The sequence below is a fragment of the Chroicocephalus ridibundus genome, chromosome 5, assembly GCF_963924245.1.
Source record: "Chroicocephalus ridibundus chromosome 5, bChrRid1.1, whole genome shotgun sequence".
Taxonomy (NCBI): Eukaryota; Metazoa; Chordata; class Aves; order Charadriiformes; family Laridae; genus Chroicocephalus; species Chroicocephalus ridibundus.
In genome coordinates this window covers 34279499-34304385 of record NC_086288.1, presented here as the reverse complement: position 1 = coordinate 34304385, position 24887 = coordinate 34279499, and the positions used below count along the sequence as shown (strand labels likewise).

General features: G+C 45.6%; 2 protein-coding genes across 9 annotated transcripts in view; both read right to left on the bottom strand.

The window, feature by feature from the left end:
• Positions 1–894: 894 nt before the first annotated feature.
• On the bottom strand, positions 895–12893 carry ERI1 (exoribonuclease 1). Of its 3 annotated transcripts, none has more exons than XM_063337248.1 (7): positions 12475–12893; positions 11440–11610; positions 8797–9007; positions 7456–7539; positions 6692–6801; positions 5356–5470; positions 899–3459 (listed from the first exon to the last, which is right to left on the bottom strand). In XM_063337248.1, exons 2-7 carry the CDS (start codon positions 11490–11492, stop codon positions 3217–3219), a joined length of 816 nt encoding a protein of 271 aa, XP_063193318.1. In that variant the 5' UTR covers positions 11493–11610; positions 12475–12893; the 3' UTR covers positions 899–3216. The 3 variants fall into 3 exon arrangements, with proteins under 3 accessions (XP_063193319.1, XP_063193318.1, XP_063193317.1); XM_063337247.1 differs by having other exon boundaries at positions 11440–11615; positions 12475–12592; XM_063337249.1 differs by lacking the exon at positions 11440–11610 and having other exon boundaries at positions 895–3459; positions 12475–12579.
• Positions 12894–14092: 1199 nt separating this feature from the next.
• MFHAS1 (multifunctional ROCO family signaling regulator 1) overlaps positions 14093–24887 on the bottom strand; it is a 35409-nt gene continuing 24614 nt past the window's right edge. Inside the window, exons 2-4 of one of the 6 annotated variants that reach the window (XR_010071413.1) lie at positions 19789–19915; positions 16901–18353; positions 14093–16311 (exon numbers count right to left, since the gene is read on the bottom strand). Coding sequence is in view for 1 of the 6 variants with exons in the window: in XM_063337246.1 (XP_063193316.1) it covers positions 18350–18353; positions 19789–19915 (131 nt within the window). In the remaining 5 variants the exon portion in view is untranslated. Of the gene's footprint in view, positions 18354–19626; positions 19916–24887 lie in introns of those variants that run through there. The other 5 variants (XR_010071412.1, XR_010071411.1, XR_010071410.1 and 2 more) reach the window with 5 other exon arrangements.

The following is a 24887-nucleotide window of genomic DNA, read 5'->3' as shown; positions in this document are numbered from 1 at the left end:
CTGTTTCTATGGACAACTGACCCACTAAAACTTCCCCCTGTACCATATCTCACTAAGAGGTTGGTGGGATGCTACAGACTGTTGTGACCTCCTTCTCCCCAAGCAGCTGCTGACGTTTGCCGGGGCATTTGTTCATGGAGACAGAGAGGTCATTGCCCTTTAACCTGCCCGAGAAACCTTTTTTTCCTCTCTAACACAACCCCAAGATTCTGTGAATCCCTCTCACATTCATATAAATACATATTAAGAAATCAACTTGAAAGTGCTCATGTTGAAATTTGTCTGCAACTCCTTTGTTTAAAGTTCGCTAGTGTTTTACAAAGGCTGTCTGCAGTAGAATTGCTCAAGTACAGCTCCTGAAATGTGAAATAAAAAAAAAAACAAAACCCAACAACAAAACAAGGCCTCTTAATATATCCGCAGGATAATGTCTGCATGGTTTTTTTCTGCCTAAAAAGGACATTGTTTTTTACATAGCTGTCAATGAATTTTTCCAGCACGGGATGACTCCTCTAATAAACAATAATATTCATTACAGCAGAGATGCACTCAGCAAGCTTCTCTGGGCAAACAAACGAGATCAACTTGAAAAAACATTGTTTGGCTGAACACGAGCATCACTACTAAAATCACCATACCACATTTATTTTATTTTTTTTTTCCCCTCAAATGCTTCCTTCCCCCTTAGTATGAAACCATCCAGGAAATGTTATCCATTTACTGAGCGTTGTGAACTAGTCACATTCATGAGCTTTAAGCCAGCTAGCCATGGCAATGTTGCTAGTCCACCAGAGAAGACTAATCACGGGCCACGCTGAGACCAAGACCCCAAGACTGCTGAAGTCATCTCATGCTTTATAGAGTGAATTCAGTACCTGACATGTTAATAAATACCAACTTATCTTCATTAGTTTATTTACATTTCAAGTAAACTAACGAACATGGATAAAATTCACTTCATCTCAAAATCACAGAATCAAACATTCTGTGAAACGTTACGGCTTACGGTTTGACATTAATGCAACTTGGATAAAATAGTATCTGGAATGATTCTACTGATTTCTGCAACTCTGATTAAAAAAAATACTCAAGCAGTAAACACAAAACAACTATTAATATTTAACCCTTATCTCAAAGTATCCTTTTGAAGTTATTTACAAAAACAAACAACTCTGTACTTAAAATAAATGATGTAAAATTACCAGGTCTCTTCACTTATGAAACCTGTAGTATAATCTGTAACAAATAAAGCTTTTCACTGGACTGTGAGCCTGGTTGCAGACCTGTAAATAAAAGACTGGTGACAAAGTCTATGATACTGCCAGCACCCCAAGGGGGATCTGCTGAGCTAGACTCAATTTTATCATGGAAACCGGCACCACAGTAACTCAGAGAGAGAAAAAAAAAAAAAAGTAGATTACCATGGTTCTTCAGAAAAGAGGATACTATGGTTGCTATAGTGAAAAGCAAATATATAATTAACAATTTGTACAAAGTACAGGCTAACAAATAAATGGTAATTTCAGAGTAAGCATATCAGAGGCTTGGATTTTACCCTTCTGAAAATACATCAAGTATTGCTACAGAAAGAAAGGACACTATAAAGTTCAACAAAACTATAGAACCAGTATTTACTTTCAGAAAAAAATTAACATAATTCTAATGCACTTGTGTCTGCCAAAGTCTGTGACTCTGGAGAGAAAACTGCTTCCTTCCTACACATGAAGCAACCGAGAATCGACTAATACTTCTCTCTCTCACATGAATTTAAAATAAAGTTTTCACGCTTCCATTGATCCGATTTAACAGCCAGAAGAGCGAGGGGAGCTGGGAGGAGTCTGATTAGCCAAGCAGTGAATATTCTCAACAAAGCTTTATTATGAATCGGTTATTTTGTTTCCTGTATGTAAGTGGTAGAAAGAATGAATGAATTACAATACAGGGATACTAACTTTTTTTTTTTTTTGACTGAGAGCAATCAAAATTCATCATTCTGCTTTTCAGAACAAGCCATCCTAATGCAAAGTTGATCACATTAATGTTGTACTTCATAAACAAGCCCATAGAGACAAAGCAAATCAACACTTTGGTCTCTCTTGAATATCATCTTATCTGGGGTCTAGGAAGAAAGTAGAACTTTTTAATAATTAGATGTGGCCTTTACTAATAAAATTACATTAATCTTCCAATGTTAGATTTTGAGATAAAGGCATAGCTTTATGGTGGCAGAGGTACAGGAAGGTACCAAAAATAGTTGAGTATGTCTTTAACGATGAACTAGAAGCTTCTTGTTGTTTTATGTAACAACCACAGAGCACAAAATTTTGATGATCTGGCATGTTTTGAACTTATTTTTACTTCACTCATTCTTAAGTCCAAATGGCTGACAGTGTCTAGAAGCGACATTAAACGAAATGCAGATATGAGTGTAGCAGGAACAGGAGACACGATCATCAAAGTGAAAATCTGAAGAACCTTCTCTTTTTAAAGACAGGTTAAAAAAAATTACTATCATACTGCATTAATAGAATTTTTATTCAATACTCAGCTTCTATTTGATGTGGAAGCAGACAAACATATCCCTTAAAGAAAAAAAACAAAAAAACCCCCAACAAACCTAAGCAACGCAGTGCTTCTCTACCGCTTTAGAATTGATGAACATGCTCCCATTTCTCCTAGACTTTGTAAAAAAAAAAAGCAAAAACAATTACCAGCAGGAACCCTTAGAAGATTGCCTTATCAGGAAAGGCCAGCCTGACCACTTGCTATTTCAGTTCTTCCAGCAATGTCTTATTTGTGTGCAATGAATAATCAGATGCTAGATATCACTACAGTACAGCATACTGAATAAATACTACCCACAGGCTGGGGTGGAACAGCAGTGCACAAGCCCAATCGATCTTTGCACGTGTTTAAATTACATGCTCTTAAAAGCTTAACACTTTGCCTGGATTCCGCATATCAACCTTACTGCTAGAAAAGTTGCAAAAAACAACAACAACAACAATCATCATTATTAAAAAAAAAACCAATGCCGTAACAGAGGCTTCAAAGAGCAAAGAGCTTCCACACTCCTCTTTATTTCAACAGAGACTATTAGTTAAGGTGCTTTCAGATTCTGCATTGCAGACAGGTTGGCAGAGGTGGCCGTTTAATAAGCTGTTAACAGTCTAGCGTGTATCTGAGAGCAGTTCCTAAGGCAGAACCCCCGAATTTCTAGTTTCTGTAGCGGGGCATCTGTGGAGCAGGGGCTCCCTCTAAGGGGGCTGAGGAGGAGACTGTCATAAGCTGTCCAGCATGCATTCTCTCGTTCACCCGCAGTTCACAGCCATCCTGCAGCATCCTTATAGCTATCCTTGCAATGTTTTTAGAGTCATCAAGTCCGCTGTGAGGTCTCCCATCGTAATTCATGCCCAGCTTTTCAAGCATGATTGTCAGCTTGGTCTGGTTCCTAGGAACCTGATGGAGAAAGTGAACCACAATCAAGAATTAGGTTCTGTACCGAGTATTTTTAACCTAACACAGTGCAGTAGGAACATATGCAGATTTTAAGTCTACTTAAGTCACATACTACTTTCATGTTGGCTTTTGTCAGATCACTAACAATTTTAACTTCAAAGCACCTCGGTGAGACAGACACTCTCATTTTTGCAGAGCAGACACAGTCAACAGGAGCTTGTCTAGACTCAGGATAATCTCAAGCACCAGCTCAAGATGTGCCAGCGCTGGCAACAGTGGCAGCTGTGGCTTAGCTAGGTTTAACAAGCCTTATAAAAAAGGAATTACCATCCAAAGTGGCACTGCAGAAGGAATAAAATTTTGGTTTTCCTTTTAAATACCATGCGATTAAAGAAGCACCAGGCTCCTGATTCTCACTGACATCAAGCTTCCGAATGCCTCCAAACACCACAGGAACAGATCAGCAACACCTACAGCAGCCCATGTTTACAGGGATGACCAACAGCATGAACAGACAAGGAAGCTTAACTGACTTACCCATGCAAAGTGCTACACCAGCAAAAGCACCAAGTCCTCTCTTGATTAACTACTAAATATATGTTTGTTCTTTGGAAAAGCCAGAGAAAAACAAAAGGGTAACTTTAAAGGAAAATTTTAGTTTGTTGCCTTGGTGGTGGTGGCTGGGGTGGCGGAACACGGGTCACAACAAGTCCCAGGATATTGCAGCATCCTACTGGATTTAATAGCTAGGCAGAACGGTGACAGCACAGGTGCCAAACCCCAGCAATATGCAACTCCAATAATAACACCACAAACTGGGCAGGGGAGACATACTGCATGTTGTGGGATATTCCACAGGAAAGTTACAATACATTCGTTGTCATTAATTTTATCTATTGCTTAACAACAGATTCAACATCAGCACAGAATAGCTAAACAGAAGAACAACTATGAATGCTACAACTGTTTGCATTTATGACAAAAAATAATCACTAAAAATAAAAAGAAACTGTTTCCTCCTAAGTTACAATCTTCATTGCCTTTGATGAAAAAGCAGTCTCTGCTCAATAGAGCAGGAAAAGGAAGGTATGTCTAGGTTAAAGCTGATAAGACAAACAAGAGTGTTCTGTGTTCTAGCATGTTTCCAATGGAAACGGTCAAGCCATGCAGAGAAGGCACAATCATAGCGGGAGAAATGCAGTAACCCTGTAATATTTGCCTAGCACAAAGTAAAGTTCTCTGCTTATTATACATGAACCTCTTTTTTTTTCCCCTAGAGATTACATTTAGTATGAAAAAGCACTTCAAGAGAAGATCACCAGTTAGGCTGAAATAATATTTAAACACATGGCTTAGTTCAGACTGACTGGGAATTCGCTGGAATCTCAATAACCAATTTTATGGTAATCTGACAGTGAAATAAAGCAGCAATAACGTCCAGCAACGAACTTGGTATTACTCTTCTCTTGACAATTTGATTCCACTGTATGTATGTCCTAATCTTTCTCTGTCAGAAGTGGAGATAACCGCATGTAGTGGTGCAAATTAGTTCTGTAGTGCATTACATGAAAACAAGAAAAAATAATTGAAAAATTGATATAGTCTTTTCAGCCGACACACTTGATCTAAAAGCACCCGTATGACATTTTTAGACTGTCCTTCATGGAACATCTCCTGATTCTTAAAAACAAGCTTAAAATCAAAATGCAGGAGATTATATGATCTTCAATTAGTAAAGTGAGATCTAGGCATGAAGCACATTTGAAAATCTGGCCCCAGGCAACTAATTTAAGTACTATAATTTTATACTACACAAGTAAAGATGACAAGCACAACAGGACATGCTAGACTTTTAAACCAAATTTTCCCGCAAGAGAAACAGCAATCTGTACAAACCTTATAGAAGTTCCCATATGATTTACGAATATTGATCCACTTTTTGGCAAAAGAAGGGTATTTGATACGGCTAATACGGCACTGGATGTTCAAGAATTTACTCATATCCCAAGATCTTAAAAAGTCAAAAGAGAAAAAGAGAACAAGATTAGAAATATATAATTCGGATGCCCTGCGTTCTATGTATTGCACAGCTGTAGCACAAAAAGCTGTCTTTTCTTTGGTGCTCAGGAGAAGGAAAACAGTTAAGGAAAGAACAAAATGCTCTTTTGCTATAATCACAGTAAAAACTTTTTTAATACAAATTTATTAATCATGGGGAAAACAAATAATGACACGTGCAAGATTTTCACTAGGATGGTTCAAATAAGAAATAGCATGCCAACTTCTCCACCTACCACATCTACTCCAAAACCTGCCAATAAACAAGATGTTTACACAGCCCTTGGGGAACCAAATGACACCTTAAATTTTCCTCATTACTTGCGTATGCATGCATCTTACTTACCATAGGTTACTGAAACAAGACTGCACTTAGTTTCAGGAAAACCAGACCTTTATGGAAAGAAGATGCTGGATAAGGCCAGTGCTAGATAAGGTAAGGCTCAAGCAGTATCTTTCATCATATAACAAAACTAAGATCACAAGAACAATGTTGCCTCACAGACATATCTAGATCTAAAGATCTGTTCACTTTGCAGTCATTAGGGGACTTGATTTTCCCATGAAGACCTTGTGAGAGAGCAAGTTCAGGTGGCACTTCAAGGACTAGTCAATCCCTCGCACACAAAGCTTGTCATAGCTGGGACCCACCTGAGCCACAGTCCTCTAAGCCAAAACAGAGAGCTTTCTGTGCTAGCCACTTCTCCTTGTTCGATAAACAGCATAATCCATTATTGCTTTATGGCAAAATATGCAGGACATATTAACAGCAACACCAAGAGACACAGAACACAACACAGCCACAACACATCTCTGAAAACTCAGATTCAGAAGAGCATATGAGTTGCTTAGAACTGAAATTGAACAATGTTATTTTCAGGTATTTTGTGCTATGTGAAAACTAGATGTAAACTGAGAATTACAACAGAAAATGATAAAAAGTATACTCAACATCATTTAGTTGCATACAGAAAGCTAGGAGAGAAACACTGCCATCTAGTGGATTTATGCTTCATTTCAAATTGTTTAGTTCAGCTTTTCTCATTTTCCCAACAGGTAAAATTATAATAAAATGGCAAAATGGCAGTCATGACCCACCTTTAACAATATTCTCACAAAGATTAAACACTGTTTTTCAGTTTTAGACTGTGCTGAAGGTTACATAAGGACATACCCATCTGTCAACATGGAATAGCTGTACTTTGTTCCCAGTTCTCGCTGTCTCATCCACTCTATGACATTCTGCAGAACTTGAGGAAACGTATCAGCTTTATCAACAATGTCCTAAAAGAAGCAAAAAAACCGAGAGGAACATTTTTTCAGAAAAAAAAAAAACAGCATGAAGTGTAAGAATTACGTTGGTATATAGGCACACTAAACCACTTACGCGCTAAATTGGCTTCACAAAAATCTTTAGAAACAGATTACACATTAAAATAAGCAGACAATTGGTCAGATTTTTCTAAACTGAAAAAAAGCCCCACAAAAGCACCACTAAAAACCTCCAAATGACAACTATAAAGGTAACAAAATTAGTTAGCTGTTGAACTTAGATTAAAACCTTGGAGCTTGTTTCCCATGCTCCTCCTCAAGTCACTTCAACACAAGCCATTGCCATCCTAAGACTCTAAACCCTTTAGAAGAAAAATCTTAGAAAAGGAACTGACGCAATTCAAAAGGTGTTTTCCTCTGTTAAAGATTAAGTTTCTACACATGGATTACAAAGTGAATGCTTTTTCCTACAGCCCCTTACAAACACCTAAATGACCTACTTAGTGAAATCAGTTCTGTAATAACTGGGAGAGGGGGGAAAACCCCAAGAATTAAGAAAATAAGCCCTACAGAAAAATTACGAGGAAAGATTACCAGTCTGAAGACATCAACACCACATCTCTTTTTTTCATATTTTTTTCTTGAAAAAACAGAAGCGCAAATTACCTGGGTGATTCCTGTCAGACTGATGCAGAAGTTTGAAAGCTTGGGATTAATCTCTGGCTTCACATATTGCTGAAAGGTATCCTCCTGTAATAACAGAATCAAACACTCAGTAGCCGCACGCTATGGAGCCCGCAAGGCAACTTCTCTGGCTTCCCCATAGCCAAAAGGCAATAGCGGCTACTTGTCCTGCTGGAGGCAAAAGGAGTGTTTACCTCCTGAGCCAATATGAGCCTCCTGACTGGCTATCATGAGATTCCCAATGGGATGGATGGATGGCTTTCCAACCGGAACACGTCCTTCCTCTCAGCCAGTAGGCACCAAAGAGCAGGGATGTGGATGCAAGAGGGGAAAAGGACAGACTGGAATAAAGGGAAGGATTTGGGTGGTATCTCTAAAGGGTCAGCTGTAATTCAAGGAAGGCAACCAGCCGTACACCTCAGACGCTGCATACAAGTCATACACCTCTGCATGCCAGCCAGAGATAAACACAATGATCTCACTCTGGGAAACTGAGCAGTACAAAAAGAAAGCCCCCAGTCCCTGCTGCTATAGAAAACCTTTTGGACAGAGGAAAAAAACACGTTGTTTCCTACTACTCTAAAGGTAATAAAACAATTTTGATAATCAGCACAATCCTCATTCTGCAGTTAGTCACACATGCAGCTACAGTGACTATTGGAAATCCTCCTCCTCCTCTTAAAAGTTATTGATAAATGAACCATTAGTGAGAGGCGTGTGCCCTTCCTCTGTTTCACTGAGTCACTCAGTCTAAGTTAGACAGCAAGCAGTTTTTCCTAAAAGCTGTACTACAACAGAGTACTTGAGGCTGCCAAACGCCTACTAAGAAGGTTTAAAATCAGGTTACACAGCTGTCAATCTGTCGGGTACATTGTGGAAACAGTCTAACCCACCAACAAGCAGAGTTCACTTAACCCCATGTTCTAGACCTCCGCGTTAGTCTCTTCTAGATTGCCTCACACAGGACCACAGAATTTGCTAATTCTTGTTAATGATGAATCCCTTGAATTCTAGAAATAGCTTTGTGGATCTTAAAGAAGGGAAAGAACAGCAGGGGGCGTGGGGGGGACACACGACTGAGAAACTGAAAGTCCCTCATGTCAGTAGACAGAGTCAACAGCAGGAGCATGATCTATTCCAGATGCTTTAACAATAGAAAGAAAGTTTTGTTTGTATGTAAAAGGCACAGAGGATAGATCTTCATGGAAAAAAAAAAAAAGGAAAGAGAAGTTACTCTTAATGAAGTTCAACATCTACCTAAAAACTAATCTAGACTTTCTGGAGCAAAGAACAGCATACCAACACAGTAAGTAGATCACTTACTATTTCCAGGGTACGCGTGTTTAGTAAGACAATAGGAAACTCAATTATTTCATGTACAAATTCAGGCGGGTTTCCTTCTTCACATGTTGCTTCAAAGTCAACAACACAGATGTAGTCATAGCAGCTGTCTCCATTAATGGGTTCCTTCTGCATCAGCTTCTGTTTCTTATAATAGTTTTTCAGCCTCTTTTTCAGCACATCTTTCACTCCTCTGAAGAGACAGAGAAAGTGACAAAGATCACACTCTTATTTAATTATTTCACCATTGTAGAACTGAAGCTGTATTTAACATTTAAAAGTTCATCATTCATTAATCTCATTTTGAACATCCACACTTACGAAGTCTGAATTCAACTTCATCATACAGTTAACGCTCCATTATCTGTGATAATGCAGACGCTGCGATACCCCTGACAACTAATACATCTGGATATCAGTATTTGCGGACAGACCGGGAGGCACAGCGCAGAGACACTCTGCAGTCGCCTCCAGTTCAGCAAGACTTGGTAGTCGAAGCCTTTGCAAAGCCCAAGTCTTTGCAGATTGCTCCTAGGCGACCTCTGTCCCTGGAAGCAGTACTGCTTCACCCCTATCTCCCTGTGCCCCCTGCCTGAAGCAAATGATGCCCGAGGTATTTCTGCATCAGTGGCACAGGTAATGCAAAACCCAGCTACAATGCCCACATTTTACATTGGTCTCAATTTAAATTTAAAATTGAGCTTGAGTAACTCAATTAAAATAAAGTACTTGAGATTTAAGTTGTCAGAAAAACTTCCTGGTCAAGATCCTGCTTTTCAGGAGGATTGTGCCTAATGTGTAAATTGACAGCGGCAAGCAATTAAAGTTACTTACTGCGTCTTTTTAATACAAACATATGCAAGTGCAAGTGCCAGAACTGCCACGTACCAAACCAGAGCTGAATAAACAAGGATAATTTACTTTTCGAAGGAAGTTATTTTTGAAATTACACATTGCAAATGAAATCACAGAAGATGTAAGAGCTACTTGTATCAAGCGGTATTATCAGAGAAGAAGCCCACTGATTCACAAGGAAAAACTGGAATCAGACTACTAAACTGGCTTTTGAGAACATCAGCTTCATCTGCACACACAGTTAACTCTTTTTCACTTTGGTTTATTAATCTAGTTTAATTCAATGATCAGTTCATTTAAAGTTGAGACAGTACGGGACCTGATGGAGGCGAAAATTACCTTTTTCTTCATGAAACCTATCAAAGAAGGTGAAAGAGGAAAAGATCTGCTATCAAAATAACCCCAAGGGAAAGGATGGTGTGTGGCAATCTGCTCAGTTCCCTACTACATTAGAGGTGATGCACTATTTGCTTACATGCAAGACATATTTTGACGAACTTAATTGACTATATTGACAAAAGAAATCTAGCTTAGCTAAAATACAAGTTTAAAGCTTTCTGCATTTACAACTGAATAAAAAAACCACAAACAGAAAATTAATAACCTAGGATGAAACCACAAACACATCATTCACAATTTGAATTCTGTTTTTTATTTTTAAATCAGAATGACTGCTGAATAGCTGTACAAATCTAACCTGTTTTACCAAAAATGTTATCAGATAATGATAAATTTTTTTCCTCCTGAGGGGATAAACTCATTTAACCAAAGGAGGAATTAAAAAAAAACTATGCAGCCAGAACATCTGCAGACAGAGTGGAGGTGGCAGGCTGCACTTCCCACCCACACCATTTTGTTTTCTTTTATTCTGTTCAAATGAATCTCTGTTCCTTCCTTTTTTTTTTTTCTTCCTCTGAACATCCTCTCCACTACAGTCGCCGTCTTCTCTAGAAAGCTAGACTTCTCCTTTCAGACTCCATCTCACCTTTCATATTCCCCCTTCCTACAGAGCAGTAACTTCTCACTTCGCTAACTCCCCACTAGCACCACCACTACTTCCTCATTGCTGCTGCCAACAGAAACAATACGCTCTGTTTTTCCCAGCTGACCTTCTTATGAACATCTCGCATTTGTCTGGCCACAGCAATATCAAAGGGTCTTGCAGGTCATTTCTGACAGAGCAGGAAGCACTTTCTGTATTCCTAGCCCTTTCCTCCTCCTCAGTGAGCACAAACCCAGTTTATAATACATTTATCTATTCATGTTATTCTATCTCAATATTTCAGATTAGCAACCTCTCCATCCAAAGGTACCTGTCCTCTGCATTGATTAAATTCCAAGCCCTATCACCACAGAGGTTCTAGCCAGTATCAGATCTGTACTGGGTACAGTAAATAAAAATACCTATGTTCTGAGTATGTATGAAGTTTATGAGTTTCTATAAACCAACGGCCTGCAACATCACCTGAGAACCCTTGCAGTTCTTTCCCCCTTGACCAAAAACACGTGAGAAGTACCCTACAATTACATATTATTTCATGTCTTCGTGCTACCAGTCGAGGCAGCACACATTTCTGATAACACATTAAGCAGTATCACATGCACTAATCCTACAACAAAAGCTGCATCAAGATTGCACATAAAACAACCGGCGTTTGGTGGCGTGTCTGCTTTGCGCTTTGTGCGGTGTGTTTTTAAGCTTTAAAATAATAATTCCTTATGGCTCTACTCCTTCAAAAATAAACCAAAAGGTTTACAAATCAGCCCAACCTGGTTTCAAGCTTGAACTCTGCAAGTTTACTTCTGAGCTCCTCTCTGGTCATTCTGTTGATATAGCCATTGGTTATAGCAATTTCTTTGTAAACTGGATCACTGAAGTCATGCGAACTGGCAGTTAAGTTTTTCCCATTAGTTTCTTGATCACTGATCCTACAGTGCTGCCTACCCTAGAAGAAAGAGAAATCCAAAGGTAATTTAAGAGGGTCACAAGAAGCTAGAGCGCTAAAATTTACATGTTGTTTTGGCACCAAAATGCAGTAAGGCATCGCACTGTTTCACTCGTGATCAAACTGAGTGAACTAGCTTAGGAACAGATAAGAAAATTAATACTGAAGCCCTCTCTGAAACAGCATTTTCATTAAAAAATCAACATAAGAGTAAAGGGATACTAACACGGGTGTCTGAAGTCATACCGAACAGCAGCTCAAAGAGACAAAATCTGAACGTGCACCCTAATTTCAACAGGAAAAGTTCTCTCTCTGGTATGAGCTGGCAAAACCTTGAGCAGCATCAAGAGATTTCTCTCAACACCTTAATTAACCGGAATCTGTATCGACTGAGACACACGCACAGATGTCCAATAAATGTAAAAGAAATAAAATAATTAATTAAGAGGAAAAACTAACGGCACTTCGACTCTAAACGGTTACTAGCTGCCTTTGTGGGGGCAGCACACGGCAGGGCAGGCCTATCCCGGGCCCGCCGCCGCCGCCCACCACCACCACGACAGCCGCCGGGGCCTGGGGCACAGACGGGCGGCCCCGTGGCACCCCTCGGTAAGGCGGCACTCGGGCAGGCCGTGCCGGGCCCCACCGCACCGGCCTGGCCCCGGGAACGGCCGTGGGGAGGCGAGGCCTTGGGCGGGCGGGTAGCTGGACCGGCACGGGCGCGCCGCGAGGCGGCCTCCGCGCATGCGCGGGGGGCAGCGGTGGGCCGGGGGCGGCGGCGCATGCCTGGGGCGGCCATCACCGCCCGCCCGGCCCCGCCGGGGCCGCCCGCCGCCGCCCGCCGCCCCCGCGCACTCACCGGCGGGCAGGCGACGGGGCCGGGCGGCGCCGGCGCCTCGTTGGGGGCGGCCTGCGGGCGGTTCTCCTTCTGCTCCTCCATGGCGGCCGCGGCGGCGGGGACGGCGGCCCGTGGCGGGGCGGGGAGAGCGCGGAGCCCGCCCCTGGGCGGAGGGGCCGCCCCGCCGCCCCCCCCGTCGCCGGGCCGCCGCGGTCCGTGAGAGCCGAGCAGCTGCTCGGTCCCGGCTCCCGCCTGCCCTCTCTGGGATAAAAAACGGTGGCGGGCGTCTGCGGGGGCTGCCGCAGCCCCTGCCTGCCCCAGCGGGCCCAAAGGCAGCCCGGGGTCCCGCTCCTCCGCCGCTGCACCTCCGCCTTCGTGCTCCTGCCGTCCCCCTGCGGAGCCTCCGCTGAACAGCCTCCTGGGTTTGGGGTCCCAGCAGCTTTCTGGAAGCTCCGGACGCGTTACGGGAAGAATGCACTGCGCAGACACCTCGTTTATGCTTCCAGGTTCCTCTCCTCCTGAGGCTGACTGCGCAGGGCATCCTGAACACGGATCTGGGACACCCATCACGTGTGGGTGGCCGGCTCCCGGCCACCGGAACGGTTCCCCTGGCCCCCATCCCCTCCCTGCCCAGGGAAGCTGCCTGGCATGCTCTTCCCCACATCCCTTAATCCACAGACAAGCAGCGGGATGCGGTGGATGGCAGGAGACACGTGTGAGCCCTCTGGGTCCTCTCGGCAAAGGGAGGAGGCCTCTTCGTCCGTCATGGGTCAGTCAGTTTTCCCCTGGTGCTTCTCACAGCCCTGGAGCACAGTCCAGGCACGTCCTCAGAGATTCCCCTTCTGTCCCTCAGCGATGGAGGACAATGCATAGGTGGCGCCCACCTGACTAACACAACCACCCCGCCACCTCCACATCCGCCAGACCCTAAATAGCCTGGCATCTTCTCATCTGCCCTGTTGTGGCTGGGGCCCAGCCACCCACCCTCAGTCTTGTCTCCTGCCTCACTCCGGCACGCCAGCATCTTGTTGCAGACACTGCCATCCCTTCCCTTAGACCTGCTGTGCAGCATCGCTGTGTTCAGAGGGGTTGCCACAGAGGTCTGTCTTGTCTTCTCCTCCAGATGAGAGCAGTGATGGAAGTAGGGTCGCACACAGTTGCTCCCTGCTCTTCATTCACCCTCCTGGTGATGCTGCTAGCACCCATGATGGCAAGCAGAGGGACATCTGTCCTACTGCTCTCACCTCTGAACAATGTGGCACCTGAGCAGGGTTCACAGGGAAACAACCTTTGCAAGAAAGCAAACATGGTACCAATGAGAATCACTAAGTTGGCCTCACTAACCCACAAAACATCCTAAACGGGGTAGGGAAAAAGCTGTTCCCCAGAAATCACCTGCCTTGCTGGAGTGGGCAATGGTTCACAGACATTAATCCACACAGGAGGGGGTCCATGCTCAGATCCACTGAATGCCAAAACTCTTGATGATTTTGTGAGTCATTTGCTAACAGTGGTCCTAAAAGTTCTGGCTCCTGGATTCAGAAAACCCCATACCTACAATTAGGCGCAGACGCTTACAGCAGCAGGGCTGAAGAAGGCACTGGAAGAGGAAAACCAAATCAAACAGCCAGGCCCCTCCTTGAGATTGAGATCACTTTTATTTTCAGTTGTTTTGGCGAGGATGTGTAGGCAAGTGTGGGTGTGGTGCGTGTACGTCTGGGCATGCATGTGTGTGTGCGCAGAGTCCTGCCCAGTGATGTAGATTATATGAATACCTGCAATTACAGTCCATGAACTGAGCCATGAAGCGCGTGATGAGTGCTACACTGAGGCCCACTTGCTTGCCTCTTCTTGTGCTTACTGCAGTGCAGCACCTCCACCTCCCCGCACTGCTGTTCCAAGGACGCCAGCCCAAGATCCCATCCAAAGGGCACGGGAGGAGCTGAGCTCCAGGATCTGGCTCCGCAAGAGTGAGCCGGTGGGTTTTCACCTCACTTAGTGAGCTCCTAAATACCATTTGCAGTTCCCTTTAACACAACCATACCTGTCTCCTCACAGTGAAGAGCCCCTACTGCTCTGACAAACTTTAACCACCTCAGAGGTACAAAGGGGAAGAGAACAGGGATCCCATGTAAGCTCTGGTGCTACAGCACAGCCAAGCGCATCTTGGGTTCCTGGAAAAGCAGCACCCACACACACTATTGAGTTTTCACAGCCACTGTAGAACTGTCGCATGGGGGATGCTGCAAGGGAGATGACCCGTGTTTCTGCAGCCCCCAGTCTCTTCCATCTGATTTGAGAGACCACAACGCAGGTTAAATCTCAATCTGGTCTCTGTTTAAGTTTAAAGCTGAATCTCCCAAGCTCAGAGCAGAGAGAGAATGCAGAAAGAACAGCATTGCCATGAAAGGAGACTAGTCAAATGCATCCTGGCTTTGTGTCAGCTTAGAAACAATAATTTCTCTGACCTTTTTGCCTTTAGTACAGTTAAAGCAGAGATGTCCCATCACCCAGGACGCTCTACAGCTGCCAGAAGCATCCAAGTATCCCCTGCAAACCCTAAGATGAGCTAGATGTGCAGCATCACCCTTTGGGCTCCCTCTCACTCTACCTCAACAGATTTGTGTGCTGCTTAGGAACACGCAATTTCTCACAGGTTACACAGATCCAGCAGAAGGCAAAGCTGCTATCCTGGGAGTTTCAATTGGACGGATGCAGGTTTGAATCCCAGGTTTTGCTTCAGAGCATAACACAAGGTACTCCAAGACATGTTCCAGCTGCTGAAAGTCCTGCAGTGCAAAGCAACTCGCCAGCTCTGCTTCCAAACCTGTCTGCACCAGTTTCAGTAGGAAATCAACTGGTCAACAAGCAAAGGGTCTGCAAACCAATATGCAAAACCAGCGCAGTCCTCTCGACTTAAGTAGTCATCTAGTACCAGGAGATTCTCCTCCTATTCCAAAGGGGTTAAATTCACTGTCAGCTCCAGGGAGAGACAATTGATGCCCCAGTCCCTTCTGCCCTCTTCATAATACACTTTCAGCAAAGGCTGCACGGTGCTTCACAGAGGCCTTAGCCATTTCTAACAGTTCAGTAACTCTCCAAGCAGGGACAAGAACAGGAGTATAACACATGCTCTGAACTCAGGTATCTCTGCTCTTAAGGCATTGCCTTCTAAGCCCTCTTTCCTTGTGGCTTGACTCATGAAAAATAACAGGTCCTTCAAAAACATGGGGCCCTCATCCCTGGGGCTCAGGGATGTTAAGTGGGGTCTAAGAGGCAGGAGCTCAGCAAAGGAACACTGTGCAGAGGATTCCAGGATGCATCCTTAAAAGAGAGTGACAGCAAAATCAAAAGCACTATCAGCCACTTGGCTTGGTTCTCCTGCACAGATCTCCCACCTGGCAGTTGCAAAGGGGAGACACTTTTTGAACTGCATAGAAAATTAAATGGCTTTTGCATATTACAAAAATACAGATGAAAACACAGTTACACCAGTTACTAAACAGTGGGCGGATGAGCGATCACCATTTCGTATTAAATAGACCCAACTAGACTGATCTCCATACTGCCACACTCCCGGCATTACGGCTTCAGTGCGCACAGCAGACCGAGTGCCTGCAAAAGCCAGGTAATGCCGTGCTCCCACGGAGGTGGCATGCCCCGGCAGGAGGGCTGTGGTCCCAAGGAGCAGGCTGTTAAGACGTCTGCTCTGTCCTCTCACTCCTTCAATGCTCACGCATCCCAGACCAGATGGGCGCACTGGGAAACAGGCCTCCGGCTGGAAAAGGATTCCAGTTTGTGGTTTCTTTACAATGTGGTTTCCACGCAACGTCACAGCAACAAATCGCTAGTTTCTTCCTATGGAGAATGGAAAGAGAGAGGTGAGTAGCAGCAAAGAGAGGAAGAGAAGGCTGCCCAGCACAGGAGGTGACAGTAGGGAATGCTCTAACATAAATTCTGATATACCAGGGCCCTTCATGTCTCACGGGCAGCAAGACTCAGGACAAGGGAGTTTTCCAGCACTATTCCTGACATTCAAAGATCTCACCTCCCTTCCACTCCCTGCAGCACCACAGGCAATTTCTAGTCCCCAATTTATCAACAGCGATACATAAGCACCGTCAATTAATGCTTCCCACTGACATAAGAAAGGTTCAAACGCCCATTGCCAGAGGTGGCACATGAAATCTAAGCCCAAGCTCTCTCCCCAGCTGGAATAATACCCTGAAGAGATGCGAAGCTGACTGAGTTGCCAGCTTTTATTTGGCAGCTTTTGCCCCCTGAAGTGAGGCACAATGGCTTGATTTCTTCCACCTGGCGTCCATAATCTCCTGCTAGAGTGGATTCTGCCCTGCTTTTCCCAGTGTCAAGTTCCTGCCAATGGGGATATTTGCAGCCCTGCACACAAGGCTGGTATTTGAAGAAACAGAAGCCAGGGGAACGTCACCTGTGCAACAGCAGCAGGTCCCAGCTGGATGCATGTCACTGTCTTGCACTGGTTGCAGGCCTGGCCAGCCTGCATCCTGGTGGTGACTGCTTGCCGACCAGTATCACTCATCCCAGGTCTGCCATCACAGCCCAAAGGGTTAAGAGCTGTACATTAACACAAACATTTTAAGTCCCTCTTCTCTCAGACTTCCACCATCATCTGATTAAGGGATCCTGGCTCTGGAAATGCCTGCCTCTTTTTGATTTACACTAAATCAAATATTTCCATGGAGCAGGATTCATACAGCCCCACTATTAGGGCTCAGCTGTAGGGCACAAACTGACAGCAACATCTTAGAAGTCCTCAAAACCACCTAGTAGGGAGAGAAACCAGCACTGTAGTGGCAGTGCTCAGCCTGCCCTTTCCCACATCTGGCCCAGGGAGAATGGCTGCTCACGAAGCACGGCTGTCAGGGTCAGCCCAAGGGGATCAGGGCCAGTTTGTACAACACAGCCACACACTGCTTCACTAGATCTCTGCACAAACATGCCTGGGTGGCCTTGCTAGGAGGAGGACCCAGATCTAGATTTCTACTGCTCTAGTGGCCACAATGTATGGAGAGTACCACAATGGCAACTCTGCTCTGTCAGGGGGGCTGGACTAGATGATTTCCAGAGGTCCCTTCCAACCCATATCTTTCTGTGATTCTGTAACTCCAGAGCATCCAGATGTGGCAGACCATGAGCTGTTGGAGATAGCAGTAAAGAAGAGCTGGCAGTTGCTGGGTGCACACTGACTGCCTTTTTTCCATCCCTGCGTAATTACAACACATCCTTACCGCTTCATGGCACAGCGTAAGTAAACACACAACGCAGGAAACATTTCCCAGCCTTTCCCTGCTTCTCCCACCACTCTGCCAGCCACCGCCCAAGCCTGCTGTGTGGGACACAGCCAGCTGTTTTGCAGTGGAGCAATTTTAAAGGCTTCACAGCATCAACCCCCTCCCCGACAAAGCCTTGGCCAACTGCCACAAAACTCACTTGTCCAGGAACAAATCCAGGGAATCCCGCTACAGCTCATTTCAAGAGACTTTCCTCCAAGCAGGTCTGAATTAAATGGTACCAAGAACATTTTTACATTCATCATGAGATCCAAATGGGTTTTCAACACACAACCAATGGGTCCACAGAATCCTATCCCCAGTGCTTTCCCTCTGGCCAGCGGCCCTGTCATCTGCAGCAATTGTTTTGCTTCATGCTTCGTTGTCGTCCCCAACCTCCAGGTGACTGCATCCACTCCAGCCACGAGGCCCCCACCTGGGAGCTGCCGCCGCCCCACAGCGTTTCAGAGTCCAAAGTCCCATTGATCCCCATCAGCATGCAACTCCGCAACTGGAGAGATGGGAGCACTGCAGAGCATCAGCCATGTTTTGCCCGGTGGAAAACCTTTGGCACCAGTACTGACGATTTATCTGGAAGAGGAAAGGATAAAGAAAAAAAACAATGTAGCAAGAGCAGCAGGGTTCATAGTGCTTGTGATGAATAACCTAAGACACACAATTTTATCTAGGCTTCTAAATAGGGAAGGTGAGGTCTTTAAAAGTAACATAGGCCTTTTTGAGAACAGAAGTTTCCTGCCAGGAGAACAAGTGCACAGGCATAGCCTGACAGCACAGTACAACAAAAATTGAAACCTCAGGTTAGAAATGTGCTGTGCCAAGTACACACACAGGAGGACCAAATGAATAGACAGTGGTGACCTGTGTCTCAGCGTCAGGGCAGCTACCTTATTTCCTGCCCCAGGTGGAGACTTCACTTACACACACAGCTCAACAGCCACATATCACCAAAGCTATTCTCCAGCAGATGGGCGTATTTTGGGGTGGCAGGGTACCGAATAGAGAGAACAGCATCCAAAGCTACTTTCAGATACGCAAGTGAAAGCAATAGGCATTCAAATGCAGCACAGCAGCAGCTACCAGCAAGACACTCTGCTTGCTCCTCTAAGCTCCCTGCCAAATTCCTTTGTGCTACTCCAAGGAGAGCAGGCCACATCTGCATTTCTGTTCTGCGAGAAAAACTGTGCATCAAAAAGCCAAGGCACTAGCTGTTTTTGTGAATGTTGTTCCACATTTGTTCCCACTGCAACACAGTTCTGTTTTCCAAGCACATCCCCGCTCTGTGAAGAACATATAGGCTACTGATACTCAGGAGGACAGGGCTTCTGTTCAGAGGGACCTCACCAAGTTGGAGGACTGTGCCAACAACAGTGCTGTGAAAATCAACAAGGGCAAGTGCATAGCCCTACACCTAGAACTGGACAACTCCATGCACCACCACAGTCTGGGGTCCAGATGGCTTGGGATCTGGTGGAGAACACGTTTAACAAAAGCCAGCAGCGCACCTTCATGGCAATGAAAGCAAAGCTGTACTGAGGGAGACTCTGATGGGACAAAAGGAAAAAAGTTCTGCCCCAGGAGAACAGTGTAACTCTAGAGTCCAGAGATGTGGTGGCATCTCCATCCTTGGCAGTCATGAACCCTCGCCTATACAAGGTTCCAAGCAACCTGACCCGGCTGTGAGGGTGGCCCTGCTTGCAGCAGGGAGTGGACAGAGACCTCCTAAGGTCCCATTCTACCTAAACCTGCCCACGATCGTATTATCTCCTGATCTTCCTGCCCACTATGTGTGTCTTGCATCTGACACAACACAGCTCAGGGAACACCTCAACCCATTTTACTGTACCTCTTATCTTTTGAGCGGGCTGTCTACATCCACAAATAACTAGAACAGTCCCCAGGCTGTGAGGCTGCTACCTTCCATAAAAAAGATTTAGTGGAGGCACGTTTTATGTAGGTTTTCTGGTGTCTACTGACAGGGGAATGGGGGTTTGCTTTCAGGTCTCACTTGGAACAAGGGCTGATCACAGTAGGAGTGGGGGGGTAAACCAAGGCAACATTAACTCGCTCGCTGCCATTCTTGGGACAGATGATCTCCGTCAGTCCCTCTGGTCTTGGCTGACTCAGCAGTTCTCCTGTGAATAAAGGAAAACGATGAAAACAGTTAAGCATTGGCAAGGCAGTTTTTGCAATTTTTGCTTTTAGCAAGCCCTTCCCCTGCCCTTCACCAAGTAAACATCCATGACCGATGCAAGTGAGCACTGTAAGAGGGCTTACTGGTCCTGCAACCCAAGCAGGTCTCATCTGTGTAACTATGGTGAATGTCCTGGTGATTACAGCTTGGAGACATGCTGCTCCACACAAATGTAACATCTGCCATCTTTCCTGTCTCTGCTTTGAATGACTGCACACAGATTTGAGAGCTCCTTAGGGATTCATAGCATCTAGATGGAGCCTAATGAGATGGAGGTTTTAGGAGTAGGTGTTTTAATTAGGCTTTGGGTACAGATGGGATCCAGAAGTTTACTTTCAATCTCCATGAAAGGGAAGAAGCTGACCTGTAACATCAGCAGGAAATTGGTAGACAGAGCAAGCTACAGATAATAATAAGCCTTATAATTCACATCTGCATACTACAGCCATCCGCACCCACAAAGCTACGCAAAAAGCAGCTGTCTTTCAGTTCAAGCAGAAGGATGCTACAAGGACCCTGCCGAGACCATCTTCTTTGGTATGAACCAGAAAGAAGATGGTTTGAAAGCACTGACACAGACCCTATTTTTGCATCACTTCAGTATTTCTCCTCTAAGAAATTCTAGGGAGGACCTCAAACCAGCCACACACAAGCGTGCTGGACCTTTTCTGAACCTGTATGGTATCTCCTGTTCTGTCCCTGAACAACCCTGCCCATTGCAGCTGTCCAGCCATTGCTGCAGTACTGTGATTTCTGAGCTGGAGAGACCCCACTGCTCTGCAATGGCTGGCCGGCTGCAGGGTGCCTCTCCTAGCTGCCAGAATAATATTTAGAATCGTGTAAAAATACTCGAGAGGATTCCCTAATGCCCCTTTCCCTGGGCGTGCTTGCCACAGCTGCTGTGGGACCGCTGCGGTGTACTGCAAGGGCTCTGGGCCACACTATACTCTGCTGAGCATGCAGATCGCAGATCCCAGCTCCCAGCCATCAGCTCTTCCCAAATGGAGGCAATACCAGCTCTGTATTCAGTAGCAGCCGGGGGCTCTCACACCGCATGGTATCCCTCTGCTAAATGAGCTGCGTCAGCTCCACTCTTCAAGTGCCAAGTTGGCAGCTCCCCACCGCTGGCACCCTTGCAGCATGTAGTCCAGGGCGAGGCACGGGTCAGCACAGGAAGAGGGGAAAGCCGGGTGCTGAGATGTGTCCAGCTCCGAGGAATGCTTCCCCAGCAGCTCGGTCAGAGCAACTCAGGTTTCCTCCTGGCTCCACTCCACACATGACTGGCCCCAGCAGGGCAGATTCCCCAGCCACTGACATGCCATCTTCTCAGCATAGTCCAGCCACAGCTTAGATGCCCAATAGCACCAGAAGCACCTCTTGATACTAGTCCGGCAGGTAGGGTCTGCTCTCAAAGGCATATGGGATGGCAGCATCCATGCCCAGCAAGGGCTCAATTCTTCTGCGGAGCATGCCCACACTGGTGCCGCACAGTCCCTATCCGAGGCAGAAGCACCAGGCCACAACTGGCTTGTGCCAGCTGCATCAGTGACTTCCTTTGCAGAGGCAGGCCAGCTGTAAGCAGGCTGCAGGCACAGGTCCACACAGAACTCTCTGCACCCATCCATCAAGCAGCCACTGTGAGCTGTCCCCACTTCCAATAAAACACTCAAGACAGATGGTCCTTGGACTCCCCTAATTTGAAATGCACTTGCAATAAATTCCTCTGCTGTTAAACAAAGAACATCAGAAAAATGTCTCCCTGTGTCTTGCTGTTATTGCCAGGCAGCCCCAGAAAACCAGAAAAGAAATCACACTTTGAAGAAATACTGCACAGCCTGCACAGCAATGGCACAACAGGCAGCCCCATCATGCCTGAAGCCACCCAAATGCCACTTCCCTTCTCTCCTCCTCACACTGTTTCTCTTCTTGCTTTCAAGAAAAAGCAGTTCCAAACCCCTTGGTTTTTCCAGAGCAAGAACACATCATTCAGTATCGTGAAAGCGGAGGGGAGGGCTTGGCAGGCAACACGCACGCACACAGTTCCTCTTGAGAGATACCCCACCTCCGGGGCCAGTAATTCCAGTTTGCCCCCACGGTCTGCAATCTGAATTCACATTTGGTTTGAATATCTACCCTTGTCTCACCACCCACACTCAAACCTGAAGTGGCAGAGCAGCTTTTAAGCCACGCTGACACGTCTCCCAAAACAGAAGAATCGTGACGGTATTTGCAATTCAAAGTTAAATCTGCAAGGCAGCGTCCTCAATTACGTGAGCTGTCACACATTGAAAGCAGCATTGCATCCCATCAAGCACGTACGCCACAGGGCTCTATGTCCCCGTGATTCCCAGGTTTCCAACCCCAGGTTGACTTCCAAACTGCAGTATTGCTAAGAGTACTGAAAACACCAGCTCTGAAAGATGAGTCACAGAATCAGTGCATCATTAAGTGCTTTAAAGGCAGGGCTAATATCCATTAGATCTTAAACCAGAGGAGTGCAATAAGACTGGTCTGTCCGCTTGAGCCTTCATTCCCATGTCCCTCTCCCCACTTCAGGAATCCTTAGACGGTGATTTCTCAAGCAGAGTAGATTGCTGCCGGGTAAAATAGATGCCTGATTTGCAAGCAAACCCCTTCCCACAGCTCTTCAGTCAACCCTCCTTTTCTTTATGGCTTTACCTTTGGGAAAAAGCTCACTCTGTCCCCAGCCCCATCCACACCTTCTCCAGCCCCACGTCCATTTCCTGCTGGCATACACGCTGCTCCCCAGAAGAAAAACTTTTCTCACAGTTACTCCATGAGATACATCACATACCAAGTGGGCAGCAGGTCACCCGTGCATCCTTCCTATTCCTCCCCCTCCAAGCTAAGGGATGTCCCACTGCCTTCCCACCATAGCATTCTCGTCCCCTTGTCTTTTCAAACGGCTCATCTTTGCTGCACAAACTCACCACAGTACTAAACCAGGCATAACCATCTAAATCACACTTCATATCATTGTTAAATAAAAGCCAGTGCAAATCCTACTGCAATACGCAACCTTCAGAGTTGTAACAAAATAGTATTGAGACAGTGCTTGGATGCAACTCTACAGGACCAGAATCTCTTGGAGGTTTCAGAAACCTCACTATTCTAATTCGGAAATTATTCAAACTACAGGAGATTAGAAACAAAAGTCTTCAGGCCTGTGTCACAGTGGGAAAAAGGAAATCAAAAGAAGTATTGCACTCATACAAATGAAAAAGCTAAGTGCCTGGCGTGCAGTGGTGCTTGCTTGGTTTAACTGTTAAGTATAAATGTAGCTGGAGCAGCCCATGTCTGCAGCACTTGTTCTGCCCCTGTGTACAGACTAGCTAGTCTGTATTTTGATTGCACATTCTTTCATGAGCATGTCACAAATTTTACTGGAAACCTCAGTTCTGCCTGCCCCCTCTGAAAGGTTGCCCTGCGATAGCATACACACAAACCACAAAGCCTATCCTAGTCTTGACGTGGCCTTGGTTTTGATGTTAACTTCCACAGAAGCCACTAAGGTTTTAACCAAAACTCTGACCACTTTGTCTTAAGGCTAAAGATGAACACAGCTGAGTTTTTGAAAAACAATCCCATCTTCCAGGAGACAAACCTGCATCACTAAGATTATTCAGCTAAATTAGGAGCACGAGCCCTATTTCCAAAGGCAGTTTAATGCTGGGTACTTGCTAACTAAGGCCTGATTTTTAGATGCATCTAAGTCCCAGTTCAGGTGATAGCAGAGAGGTTCCCACTAAGCCTGGCTGAAAGCACCTGCAAACAGACAGCAGATGCTTTAGAAGATGTTCTTTTGCTGCCTCTCCAGTTACAAGAGCACAAATGGTGCAGAGGAGTTGCTCCTTTCCCATGGCCACCCTCCTGGCTTTTTGGCACAGAAACAGGTCTCTGCAACTGGGTTAAAATGTACTGTACGGCAAGCTAAGGCTGAGACACAAACCGAGACCCTGTTGTGGAACTACCATGGTCGGTGATGGTTGCAGCAAAAGGTGCTTTGTAAACTCCCCCAGGCAGATGGGCTGAGTGAGTTATGCTGCTCGCACCATTTAAAAGAAACCTGCTACACACGGGCGGTCACAGGCAAATGTAGAAACAAGCCTTCAGCCATGCCCAAAACTCTACCAGAGGGCCTGTTTCCTCCCTCTGTGCATAAGCCAGCTCACCTGAAGCAGGTATTTCTATGTCAGCAAGATGTTCTTCGCTGCCACTGTTTTATCCCAGAACAGACACAGGCACAGTCAACTTAGAGCCACTTGTGTTGGGTTCCCGGGCCAGGGCAACCCCTGCACCCCCTGAGGATAACTGCATGTGCCAGACAGAGCTCAACCATGTATCCCCTCTCAGTGCACGAGGAAGACATTTCTACTGCCATATTTGCCCAGGAACACAGAAAAGCCTTGGTGTACACTTTTTGGTCAAGTACAGAGTTAGGCACGTTATTCCTGCTGTCCTTGATTTACTGTGATTTGGGGAAGGATGCCTCCCTCGAAGTTCATGCCAGTGATCAGACCCATGCATGCTGCAAAGCACACTTCACTGGCCTTTAAAAGAAAATACCCGTGAAATGCCAGATACCCATGACAAATCAGAGAGTTAGGAGGGAGGCTGACAGCAAGAAAAGCGAGCACTTGCAGGCGTGTTCGGTTACTCCATGCTGGCAGCCAGACAAGGCCAACTGTAATTCTACTTGGCTGCCTAACAGAGAGAAGGGTTTTGCACGCCAGGAGGAAAATCCCACCCGGACCGTTTGCCTTCACACAGTTCCCACTACCATGGCTCTGCTAAGTGGCACAAGGTTCCCTGTTCACATGTCAACAATCTGCAGCAAGGGCCCGGGGTGAGAGACTCTGCTCCGACCTGCCGTGCCATCTTCTTTCTCTCAG